Source organism: Peromyscus eremicus, chromosome 8a (assembly GCF_949786415.1).
Source record: "Peromyscus eremicus chromosome 8a, PerEre_H2_v1, whole genome shotgun sequence".
In the NCBI taxonomy this organism is placed as follows: Eukaryota; Metazoa; Chordata; class Mammalia; order Rodentia; family Cricetidae; genus Peromyscus; species Peromyscus eremicus.
In genome coordinates, this window is record NC_081423.1 from 10181513 (window position 1) to 10194126 (window position 12614).

General features: G+C 46.0%; 1 protein-coding gene across 5 annotated transcripts in view; it reads left to right on the plus strand.

Moving 5' to 3' along the window:
• The window catches only part of Glyr1 (glyoxylate reductase 1 homolog), a 39265-nt gene that overhangs the window by 11140 nt on the left and 15511 nt on the right, over positions 1-12614 (plus strand). For all 5 annotated transcript variants that reach the window (XM_059270059.1, XM_059270054.1, XM_059270055.1 and 2 more), the window contains 6 exons: positions 2067-2205; positions 2659-2898; positions 7650-7736; positions 9272-9328; positions 10141-10191; positions 10286-10359. In XM_059270059.1, coding sequence (XP_059126042.1) covers positions 2119-2205; positions 2659-2898; positions 7650-7736; positions 9272-9328; positions 10141-10191; positions 10286-10359 — 596 coding nt within the window. In that variant the 5' untranslated portion in view covers positions 2067-2118. The remainder of the gene's footprint in view (positions 1-2066; positions 2206-2658; positions 2899-7649; positions 7737-9271; positions 9329-10140; positions 10192-10285; positions 10360-12614) is intronic.

Sequence of the window (12614 nt, forward strand, 5' to 3'; positions counted from 1 at the left end):
GGCAGGCATGTCGGTGACAAAAGCGAGTGAATGGATTATTGCCTGTGGAGCACCTAACCTAGTTTTACAGCTCTGTGAAAGATGGACAGTATGGATCTTGAGAACCATGACTCTTTAGGCTTCATCCCTAACACTGATGTGATCTTAGAACTAAGCCATTACCTCTGTCCTTAGAATTTTGTAAATACAGTGAGAGGTAGGGTAGGGGTTGACGTCCCTAGGGACATACTGGGCAGCATTAGAGGGTCAATATCTTAGTCCACGTTTTCTCCCTGTAGATTGATTCATGGCTCTCTTGTCAGGTTGCAAACTATTGCTGAGCTGGCCACTGGAAAACATCTCACTGCACTGCTGTAGTTGACCCTGTGTGCCAGAGACCAGTGTGTCCCTGTGTGTTAATTGCCTTAGCCATAGGTACCATGCCTGTCCTAGTGTGCTGTCTCGACGTTGTGGGCTGAGGTCTCAGGGCTACCATATTTGTTCTTGACCCATCCTCATAACTGCTCACACAACACTCAGAGTGCAGGAAGATGGAGGTGGATTTAAAAAAAAAAAAAAAAAAAAAAAAAACAACTTTGGCAATTATGGGTGAATATTCTCTGGCTTTCTCTAAGGAAAGAAACTTCAGCTATTGGTGTAACCCAGTTTCTATATCCTTAGCCTGGCACACTTTTTCTGAAGGTTATGCTGTGAGACCCTATGATTATTACAGGGGAAAACAGATGTAAATTAACCAATACCATGTCAGGTACAATTGATACCTGTAATAGGTTCTCATTTGCACTTGGAATCCAGAACATCATTTAGGGAAGCTGCAGAAACCTACTGCAAGAAACTTGCCTAGGTTCCGTGACAGGCCAGATACTCCAGAAGTAGCAGCTGACTGCTTTTTTTTTTTTTTTAACTTTAATGTGGTACATATTGACAGTTGAAATTAAAAATTAGAGGAGTTCATTTTGCCTTTCAAGAAGAATGCCATTTAAAGCCTCCATTTGTGAGCTGCCCTCATCCCAAACCATATGTATGTATGGTTTAGTAGCCATGGATACCATCCTTTAAGAACAAATGTTGGCTCAGTGGTTGCAGATATCTAAAGAACACAAACTTTCGATGTTGCATTTGGGATAGAGTTCTCAGTTGATAGGTAGTTCAGGCCCCAGCACCACCTGTAATCCCAGCATTTGGGAGGTGGAGGCAAAAGAATCAGGAGTTCATGAGTCCATGAGTCCTTATCTTTTTTTTTTCCCCCTTAATGTGGGTGGGTGTTTTGCCTTCATGTCTGTGTAGCATGTGTGTGCAGTGCCTGCAGAGTCCCGATCCCCTGGGTACTGGGAATTGAACCTGGGTCCTCTGGAAGAGCATCCAGTGCTCTTAACCACTGAACCCTCTCTCCAGCCCAAGTCTTTGCCTTTAAAAAAAGAAAAAAAAAAAAATTTCATTAGTCCTGGTTACATTTCTGACTCTAGGGGTGATGGACAAATTTTGTAAATCTGGTTCAAATAGTTGACTAAACCACATGATGTGGTTCATACCTGTAATTTCAGCATTCAAGAAGCAGAGACAGGAGGAGTGCCTGGTCTACATGGTGAGTTCTAGGACAGAGAGAGCTATGTATTGAGAGCGTGTCTCAAAAAAAGAGCAAACAAAAAAGTAGTTGATCAGCAGCAGTTGTTTCCATGTGTGGAAGTGTTGCCATGGTTTACAGTGCTTGCAGGTATCCTTGGCCTTCATGCTGCACACTGAAAACAGCAGACTATTTACAGACTTCTTCTGTGGTTGCAGGTGTATGTGTGGTCGGGTATGGAAAGCTGCTGGCGAATGAGAGGAAAAATAAAGTGTATGAACATGATTTCACTTAACGAACGTTCTGACCTGTTGTGGTTCTATTTGTTTCAAGAAAATGTACTTTAGGTTTAAGAGTTTGGGACGAATGGTTGATGAGGTTTACACCTCTTGCAGTTTCCAGCTAAAACCAACGGATGTTCAAATCTTACTGTGGTGAGATCTCAGGAATGTGTTGGCATATGCAGTGTGGATCAGACTCCTTCTGTGTTTGCTTTTACTAGTGCCTGGATCAAAGTGGAACAGCTAAAGCCTTATCATGCTCATAAAGAGGAAATGATAAAGATCAACAAGGGCAAACGGTTCCAGCAAGCTGTGGATGCTGTTGAAGAGTTCCTCAGGAGAGCCAAAGGGAAAGACCAGGTGAGAGAAACTTCAGCAGTCCCCTCCAGTATCAGGCCAGTGGTTTCGAGTGGTTTTGCATGGTTACTAGCAGATGAAATGTATCACAGACTGACTCCATTCCCATGAGATGCCTAGCAAGAGAACAACTGTGATTCCAGAACTCTATGCCTGTGGCTCACCTTTCTGAGGCTCACTTTTTTCTGAGGCATGTTGCTTTTAGAAGGAGTAGCTCAGCTTTGGAGTGCAGCAAAGAGCTTAGGAACACAGCTACCTCCTAGCTTTGGGGCTGTAAACAAGTGACATGATTTTCTTTTTTTTTTAAGCTGTTTTTCCAGTGCAAACAGGGGTGAGCAAGGATCCTGTTTCTCAGGGTGGCTCTGAAGACAATTCACAGAAGTCCCGAGAGCACTACATTGCCAATGTTGGTAGTGGCTGTTGTAGTGGTCATCATTATTATTGTTGAACTTGCAGACATCATCCCACACTTCTGCTGATGACAAGAATCGGCGTAATTCCAGTGAGGAGAGAAGTAGGCCAAACTCAGGTGATGAGAAACGCAAGCTTAGCCTGTCTGAAGGGAAGGTGAAGAAGAACATGGGAGAAGGAAAGAAGAGGGTGACTTCAGGCTCTGCAGAGAGAGGCTCCAAGTGCCTTAAAAGAGCCCAAGAGCAAAGTCCCCGGAAGCGGGGTCGGCCCCCAAAGGATGAGAAGGTTTGTCTTACCACTGTAGCTTCCTGGACTAGTGCCTTGTTTGTGTAAAGCAGAGCCATACTCTGCTAGGTGAGCAAGTATGGTCTTGCTCACCTAGTGGGTGTGACGTTCTTGCCATGTTCTGTAAATGAAGTGAACGCAAAGTGCACAGACATAGGAGGAGAAGGAGGTAGAGGCGGGAGAGCAGTCCCCTGAGTTGCCTGGCCAGGGGAAGGCTATCAAGAAGGGAGGGAAGCACTGTAGAGGTGAGCATGCAGCCCATGGGAGGCCTGAGCATCCTGGCAGGTAGAAGGACGGGGCAAGCAGAGGACAGGTAGGTTGACACCAGCTCACAGAGGACCATGCACTAAATTCAAGATAGTGGAAGCACTAGGAAGCTATTTAAGCTAGTTGTTGAGATAGCATTGTGTGCCAAGCTGGGCCTTAGTAATTGTGAGGACAGAAAAGGGGCCTGAAGCCAAAGTCACTGGTATACCCAAAGAGGTGGTAGCATTTTCTGAAAGGAATCGGGGAGAGGCATATCAGAGGAAGCCCTTTTATGACTTGGCAGCTGGTTATGTGGAGGGGTGTAGATGAAAAGGAAAGAAAAGGTGGCGTCAAGCTTCCCTCCTAGGAGATAATGCTGTTGCTTTTTTACATGATCAGGAGTCAGGAAATGGAGCTGTCGCACAGGAGAGAAAGAAAGAGAGAGCTGGTTCTTTGTGGCTTTTGGAGGGATTTGGGGTTTGCTGTTGTCATTGTTTATGGAACTAAGGGTAGAACCTGGAGGGAGCTTCATGTGTGGTAGGCAAGCACTCTACCACTAAGCTACATTCTAGCCTTCGGTTCTTTTTTGAGTATGATGCATTTGAAGCGTGTCCCAAACAGTACTAGAGCTGTAGACTGGGAAGCCATTTTGGATGAAGAACAGCCTAATCCATGAGACTAGATGAGCTTGTCTTGGGAATATGAGGAGGGATGCTCAAGAAGAGAGTCTGCACTGCTAAGAGAATATTTGATCAGGGTTAATAAAGTTGGAAGTGTGGCCAGATGAAACCAGGAGGAAATGGTGCATCTCTCACCTTGTGTCTAATTTCAGGAAGTGGGTGGCCTGTGAATTGTGAGAAGCACACTGGTAGATATGCAACCAGGATAAAAGGAGTAGAAGCCAGATGGCTAACGAATAGTGGGTTATAAAACCTTGATGAAACACTAGACACCAGAGCAAGGCTGGCAGGTTCGGTCAAACACCAGTGAAACAGGGCACAAAGCAACTGAAGCTGCCTTGAGTTTGCAAAAAGAACAGGAGAGCTCACTGCATCTTGGGGCCGAGCCAGTTATACTCCATCCACAGGGTGCCTGGCCAACTGCTGCCAGATTGTCTGGTTGAAAGGAGCTGGAAATACAGAATTGTATGCAAAACACTCTAAATTTAAATGTTTGAATCTGATTCACAAACACTTTAGCGATCTAAGAGTGTCTTTGGCTAGGCTCAGCCTGGTCTGCCTCTGTGGGCCACTGATTGGAGAAGGTTCTTCACACTGTCCTAAGGCTAAGAGAGCAGAAGGAAGAGAGAAAGAGTCCCCCTGTGACCATGCTCAGGAGGTAGGGAGCTTCAGAGAACTGCAAGCCTCAGTGAGTAGGGGACTTTTGCCTACAAGGCATGTGGCCTGATAGGAACCCCCAAAAGATGTAATGTCGTTTTCAATCGAGAAGGAATTGGAGCCATCACGTTTTCTACTGTCTTCCAAATTAACTGTCTTCAGGCAAGCTCCTCATAAACTCCTGAATCGCCCTGGACAGAAACAGCTTCCTATTAGATAAAGGCAAGTACAATGGTGAGGCCCTGTGTTTGGACCTAATCTGACCCTGGAGCCTCATGGGTTTCCCGTGAGAATTGAGTGAGTCCACAGGTAGTGCTGAGGACCATACCTGGAGAGCAGTGGGTATCAGATCCCAATCCTGTGTGGGCTGTTTGCAGGATAGGAGCCAGGTGTGCTGTGAGACCTAAGGTGGAAAGTTCCCTCACTCTAGCCCCCTGAGATCCCGCCCAAGCTGCCTTCTCCTAGCTCAAGGCTTTCCCTTGAGCTGATAATGAGAAGCAGTCCACCCTACAGCAAGGAAACTCATTCGGTGGTGGTAACTTTTAACCAGGTTTCAGGCTAGGAGAACAACCTGCTCTTGACCCTAGCTGGGTCCTTTCTGGGTGTTTGTGGGCTGGGCCTGTGCTCAGTGCTTCAGGGAGTCTACCCTGGCAGTGGAGTGACAGTGCATCTGACCTCATCTGTCCTGTAGCTCAAAGAGTGCAGGTGTGTTGCCGTAGCAATTGTCATTTGGCTGGCCGTAAGCAGTAAAGCACAGGCTCCTAGCTGCAGGTCCCAGGTGAGTGCCGTTCTGTTGTGTAATCTTCTGCCCCTAAGAATAACTGAAAAACCTTGATTTCAGAAGTGTCAAGTCCTTGCCTTCAGACAAGGCTAAATTTATGTCTAGACGTCTATTTCAGATTTTGCCTGGAGGCTTGCTCCCATGTCTTGGCTGGGCTCCCCTTTGCTACTTCTAAGTTAAGAACTACAGCTTCAGCTTCAGATGAAGACCATCCCAGCAGAAGTGTAGTCAGGCCTGTGGTCCTCCTAAAATTTCACACTCACACCATCAGGTGAATCAGGGATAGAGGTCTTTCCTTTGTGTTTGGACCAAGAGCTGTAAACTCCTTGTTCCCATTCTGCCATCCCTGGAGCTCCACTGTCCCATCTTCATTGAATACACTTTAAAATCCACCAGCCTTGTGTCAGGTGCTGAGTAGTGACGTGATTGGAGGCTTCTGTGTTAGCTCCGATAGAACTTGTTGTTGCCACTACAGAACAGTCTAGCCTCTCTGTTACACAGATGCTTGGCAGCTTCACCACAGGCCACGTGTCTAGAGAGAAAGCCTAAAAGCTGTAGAGACATGGCCTCTTTCAGGAAGAGAGATTCCCCACTTCTCTAATATATACTCAGCTTCATCTACATGCCAGCATGACTCCCAGTGTAGAACAGAGTGGAAGGAGAACACACTTGTAATAGAACCAACCCTGGCTCCAAATTGCTGGAATTTGAATTGTTTTGTGTGGTTTTTTGTTTTGTTTTGTTTTGCTTGCTTGCTTGGTTGGTTGGTTGGTTGGTTGGTTAGGTGGTTTGGTTGTTTTGTACTGTGCAGACCAGGCTGGCCTCAAACTCAGATATGCCTGTGTCTGCCTCCCCAGAGGCTGGAATAAAAGATGTGTGCCACCATTCCTGGGAGCTGGAATTTTTAATCTGTCTCACAATTGGCCAATGCTACTTAATCCCTCTACCTCAGTTTTCGTTTCTGTAAAAGGAAGGCAGTATTAGTTCTCCATTGTGAGTAATGGGGGTTATGTGAGACCATATATGTAAACTAGGACTAAGATGACTTTTGAAACCTTTGCTGTCACTGTAATCAACATCACCTTCAAATGGGAGAAGGTACAGAGGGGCCAAATAAAGCTACTTTGTTGAGGTGACCTTTCCACGGTGCCCTAAAGTGAGCCTGAGAGTCAAGTAGACATGGTGGAAGACCATCCCCAATTATACAGAAGTCCTGAGGCGGGTTCATATTTGGTGTGTTTGGGGTTGGGGAATGGAGTGCTGGCAAACTAGAGAATGACAAGGGGAGAGAAAGAATTAGGACTCAGGCCAGGCAGTGATAGTGCACACCTTTAATCCCAGCACTCGGGAGGCAGAGGCAGACGGATCTCTGTGAGTTCGAGGCCAGCCTGGTCTACACAGTGAGTTCCAGGACAGCCAGGACTATTAAACAGAGAAACCCTGTCTCGAGGGAAAAAAAGGAAAGAATTAGGACTTGGGCAGATAAGAGTGTGGAATAAGGCCTCTGACTGTAGAGCCCTCCCTGAGGACTGCCATAGCAAACTTTAGCTTCATTGTGAGAATTGGGGAGCTGGGCTTTGGGCAGATATGGTAAGGCCTGACTTGGGCTGGTGTGTGGAGGGAGACAAGGCTACAGGGGGCCAGAGGGAGAGCAGGAGATTCAGTTGTCAGCTGCCTGCTGACAGGGATGATGGTACGCCAGCCAGTTTGGTACGAGTGACTGGGGGAAGGTGGCTTTATTGTGGCAAAGCAGCAGTCACTACCCTTTGAGTCAAGGGGAGTCAGAGTAGTAGAGGAGGAGACCTGGTACAGGAAGGTGGAATGTTTATGGGCACATGGGCATTCACCCTGCTGTCCTTCCATGATGGGTGAGGTATGAGTATATCACAGTGGTAGGAGGGGCCAGACCAGCTTTATCCAAGGGAATGGGGCCCAGGCCCTGCAGATGAAGAGCTGTTCATTTGAGACCACCCCAGATGTATTCTGGCATTCATCATCACTTTCAATGTGGGCAGGTCTCCTCAGCAGTATCATGCATTGTTTTTGGTTTTGGTTTTTTAAGACAAGGTAGATTCCCTCTGAAGCCACTGTTTTCTTAGTGATTATTACTTGCCATAAAGAGTTTCCCTGTAACTTGCTGGCAGCTTCCTAACCGTCGTTCTTGTGACATAAGTGCATGTGCAGGTTCTGTTACTAGAGGACTGGAGAGGGCGGCTCACTCCGTGTTGGCAGGAAGCAGTTGCCCTTCTTCTCCCACTTAGAGCCTTGCCCAGGGGACTGGCTTGACCTTACACTTAAACCATGGCACTCGCCAGGAGTTTAGTCAGGGTGGAGTGTGGCCAAAGGGAGCAAAGTTTCCTGATGCTCTCTCTGCTTTTCTCCTCTAGGACCTCACCATCCCTGAGTCTAGCACTGTAAAGGGCATGATGGCCGGACCAATGGCTGCGTTCAAATGGCAGCCAACTGCGAGCGAGGTAAAGAATTTTTCCTGCTGGTAGGACTGACCACAATGTCAGAACAAGCACATAGCACATTTTCTGGCTTTGCTATGTGATCTTTCCCTTTCCCCCTTTTCTGGTTGTTTGGTTTTGTTTTATTGGAAAGCACTACAGAAGTCTAGGAGGTAAAAACTGAAATCTTCTATCCTCAGGGTGCTCAGTGTTTTAGGCTTGAGGTTCCAGGCAGTTTACCTGTTCAGCATCATATGTGGAATTATGTGCCCACTATCATTCTTACTGTTTGGGGTAGGACTACTTTTGTATTTATTGTAAATACCCTCTCTCCCATAAATACTTTTTTTTTTCTCCCGTTTTGTTGCTTCCACCACCACCACCCATGAAGAGGTAGTTTTTTCTGGGGAGGGTTGAAGGAGAGGTTATTTTGTCTTGTGACAGAGTCTCCCTAGGTAGTCAATGCCAACCTCAAAATAGAGATCCTTCTACCTCAGATACCCAGGTAAGGTACTAGGATTACAGAAATGTAGCCGCCAAGCTCAGAGAATGCAGTTCTTGATGTTTAGTAGCTTGGGATCACACTGGCTTCACTGTGCTTGCACCTGGCACTAGGCATAGTTGTAAACAGTTATGGAGATCTATGGCCATGGCCACTGTAATCAGAATTGATCCCAGGAAGCCGAGCCCTACAAGGGTCTGGCCTCAGACCCAAGCAGACCAGCACTCTGAAATTAGAAGAGTACTGGAATTGCTATGGCTTATGCAGCAAGGCCAACTGCATGCCTGGTGAATGCTTAGTGCTAAAATGCAGGAGAGCTTTGTAATACTTAGTAGAGTGATTGGTCTTAACCTGCAGAAACATCTGTCTTTTTCATATTTGAACCCATTTTCCCTTAACTAGAATGCAGTTTATGAAAGGCCAGAGTTGGGCCTGGTGGCACAGGCTTGCAATCTTAGTTGAGGCTGAAGCAGTAGGATCACAGGTTCATGGCCTGCCTGAATAACCAAGTGAGTTGAAGGGCCAGCCTGAGTAAGTTAGATACTGTCTCAAAATAAAAAATAAAAAGAGACAGCATTCTGGAAGCAAAGACTGGTGGATCTCTTTGTCTTCAAGGCCAGCCAGAGCTATAAAGTGAGAATGTCTCAAAAAACAAAAACAAAAAACCAAAAAAAAAAAACTGAGAAGAGGGCTTGGAGGTAGTGCTCAGTGGTAGAACACTTGACTAGCATGAGCAAGACCCCTAGATTCTACCCCTAGTACAGAAAATGAAAAGAAATGGTGGGGGTTGGGGGATGGCGCACACCTTTAATCCCAAAAAAGAGGCAGAGGCAGGCAGATCCCTGTGAGTTTGAGGCTAGCCTGGTCTACAGAGCACGTTCTAGGACATCCAGGGCTACACAGAGAAACCCTATCTCAAAAAATAGAAGTTTCCCAACAACCCTGAAGGAGACTTTGTTGAAGAAACCATGCAGCAGGAAGGTGTATTTCTTCTAGGCAAGAGGAAGTGACTTTGGTAGAGGGCAGCTCATTTGATTTCCTTGTCTTCTGATTCCAGCCAGTCAAAGATGCAGATCCTCATTTCCATCATTTTCTGTTGAGCCAAACAGAGAAGGTGAGTGCTCACATGGGGCAGACCTGTTTATGAAAGCCATAGCAACAAGCGAAGTGACAGTGTAGGCCCATGAGGAAATCAGGTGCCAGGGAAATTAAAAATAAAAAAGCTGGGGCTGGAGAGATAGCTTAGTGGTTAAGAACACTGACTGCTCTTCCAGAGGACCCTGGTTCAATTCCCAGCACCCACATGGCAGCTCACAACTGTCTATAACTCCAGTTCCTGAGACCCAGCACCCATGGCAAAACACCAATGTACGTGAAATAAAAATAAATAAATTTAAAAAGTTTTTAGGATTCAGCCACTTGTGTTGCTGGGATATCAGCAGTTGCCTTCAGAGTTGAAGGCAGGAGGAGCTAGACATGAAGGCTATCTCCATGAGGTTGGTTGCCCATGCTGCCTGGTGCCACATCCTGTGGCTCTGTGGTCAGGATAGCTTTCCAGACCTGTGGCTATAGCAAGAAGCTTCACTAAAGTTTGTGAGGCTGGGGGTTGGGCCAAACTTTGCAAAGACCCTATAGCAATGAATGGTTTTGGAGGTGGGCAGATTTGATTTCCGCCCAGCTTTTACTGACCAACTCCATAACAAGGCATATAAGTTGACATCTCGGAAGCTCAGAGTCAGACAAAGACCACCTTCAAGCAGCTATATGGAATAATGAGGTAATGAGTGTTTTCCTCTGGATTTGTTAAAATTATACAACAAAGAAATATCCTGTGTTATTGTCTCATTTTAGGCCTAACCATTTAGGGAAATTACCATGTAGAACTGTTGCACTTAATAAGTTGTCTTTTTCCTCCCTCTTTATTAGCCAGCTGTCTGTTACCAGGCAATCACAAAGAAGCTGAAAATATGTGAAGAGGTATGTAGGCTCCCTGCCTTTGAATTTTTATTTCACCTGTGATCTCACTGTGGTCAGAGACAGCTAGATGATTATTTGTGCTCCCTATCTCTAGGAAACTGGTTCCACCTCCATCCAGGCAGCAGACAGCACAGCCGTGAATGGCAGCATCACACCCACAGACAAAAAGTAAGACCTTGGATGATGAAGCCTCCTGGAGGCTCTGGATTCTTTTGGAACTGGAGAAGTGGCACCAAGGGAGCCCTGAAGGGCTGTGTCCAAGCCTGATAAATAATTTGGCAACAGTTTCACTTAGCAGAGGAAGTTGTTGTGCCCATCCCCACTTCCTATGGGGTCCTCCCTTGGGAAGAGGCTCAGGTGTTGGCTCCCTAATTGTCAGGGAATCTGAGCAACTACTTCAGAAGTTCTCTGAGCCTTCCAAAAGACAGCTTGTAAAGCTCTATCTCAGGCCCCATCCTGAATAGGGCTTCTCAGTTGGTAGATTATGTCCACAGTGCAGGCCAAGAATTCATTTCCTTGTAGGTAGCACAACTGCCCGTGCTGCCACTGCTAGTCTGGAGCCACTCCTGGAAATTTGGGTCAGGATGTAAATTTACCTTGTATGATGGGAGCTCGAGATTAGCCATGGGGAGAGACATGCAGGTTTTTGGAATAAACCCTTTTGTCTCAGTTTACCCATTTCTCCCTGTGTCCCCTCCCTGTCCTTCCCATGCACCTGTGAGCTGCTTTCCACCTTACCTAGATGGTGGCCCCGAACCTTCCAGAGACTTGTCTTTGCAGCATCATTGCTGCTTCAGCTGGGCCAGTTGAGTCTGCAGTCATTTAGTGGAGGGGTTCATTACTAAGGAATCGTGTTATGAGCACTATAACAAATACGAATCCTAGTGTGTGCCTTCCACATCGTTCTCTCACAGACAAAACTCAATATCTCTTTTGACAGTACAAACTTGAAATCCCTAGTTATACCAGGTTCTTCTTGAAATCCCCTCTGCAGTGTGCAGAAGATAGGAGCTTGTTAGAAACTGATCAGAGATGGGGGGGATATAGAGCCCAGAGGTGGTGGTACACACCTGCAATCCCAGTACTTGAGAGGCTGGGGCAGAGAACGATTAGGAGTTCTAGGCCAACGAGGGCTGCTGAGCACAACCATGTCTCAAAAAAAAAAAAAGTGAAGGCCAGGCATAGAAGGTAGGTATCCTTTAGTAAGGATTGTATTTGTTTTAAAAACAAGACCAGCACAGGACTAACGACTTGAGTCCTTATATTCTCACCCAAGACCTTGACTGCCTCTCAAGGCAACACTTTTTTTTTGTTTTGCTTTGTTTTGTTTTTTTATTTTTCGAGACAGGGTTTCTCTGTGTATCCCTGGCTGTCCTGGAACTTGCTCTGTAGCCCAGGCTGGCCTCAAACTCACAGAGATCCGCCTGCCTCTGCCTCCCAAGTACTGGAACTAAAGGCATGTGCTTCCACTGCCCAGCAAGGCATCTTAATATGAGTTTGAAGCCAGCCACACAAAGCATCTGATCCACATTAATCCACACTGACATAGAACTTGTTGGACTGTTACTTGTCATGTTGGACATACAGATACTTCGCTCATAGATCTATTGAGTTTCCTAAAACACAAAAGGAAAGAAAATTACCCTGTCTTGATAGGCTTCATGGGAGAAATTGTACTACACAAGAAAGTTATGAATGGCAAACACCTCAGCATAAAACCCTAGTGGTCAAAGAATCCTGTTTTGTTGAGGAATGTGGTGGCTTTGATTCACATGATGTTCTATGTGCTGAGACAGAGCATGTTGAGTACCTAGGTATTCCTGCCAGAGTAAGAGAAGCCTCCAAGTAAAGGAATCATTTTCCAATGGTGCCTGCAGGCAGGATTCCAGAAAAAACAAAAGTATGGAGAGGCTGCATAGAGCCTTTGTAGGGAATCTGCAGAGAATGTTGAGAGCTGAGAAAAAACCCAAATAGAAAACAAGATAATAGTGGAATTTCTGAGAGAAGAAAGACATTTAACTATTTTGCCATGCAAGAAGAAATAAAGGTATATAAAAACCAGCTGGGTATAGTGGTTCACCCTGGATTCCAGAGCTCAGGAATCTGACACAGGAACATTGCTCTGAGTTGAGGTTACTGAGCAACATATCTGGCCAGACTGGGCTACAACGTGAGACCCTGTCTCAATTTAAATTTTAAAAAAAAAAAAAAAAAAAAAAAGTCTATTTTGCCAAATAATTCAGGACCTAAATTCTGCCCCCAGTACCCACATGAAAAAGCCAGGCATGGTGGTGCATACCTCTAAACTCAGTGCTAAGGTGACAGACAGCTCACTGGGGCTCACTGGCCATCCAGCTTCACCTGCTTGGCAAGCTTCACTGGCCAGTGACAACCTTGTCTCCCAAAAAAGCGGTTTGTGTCTG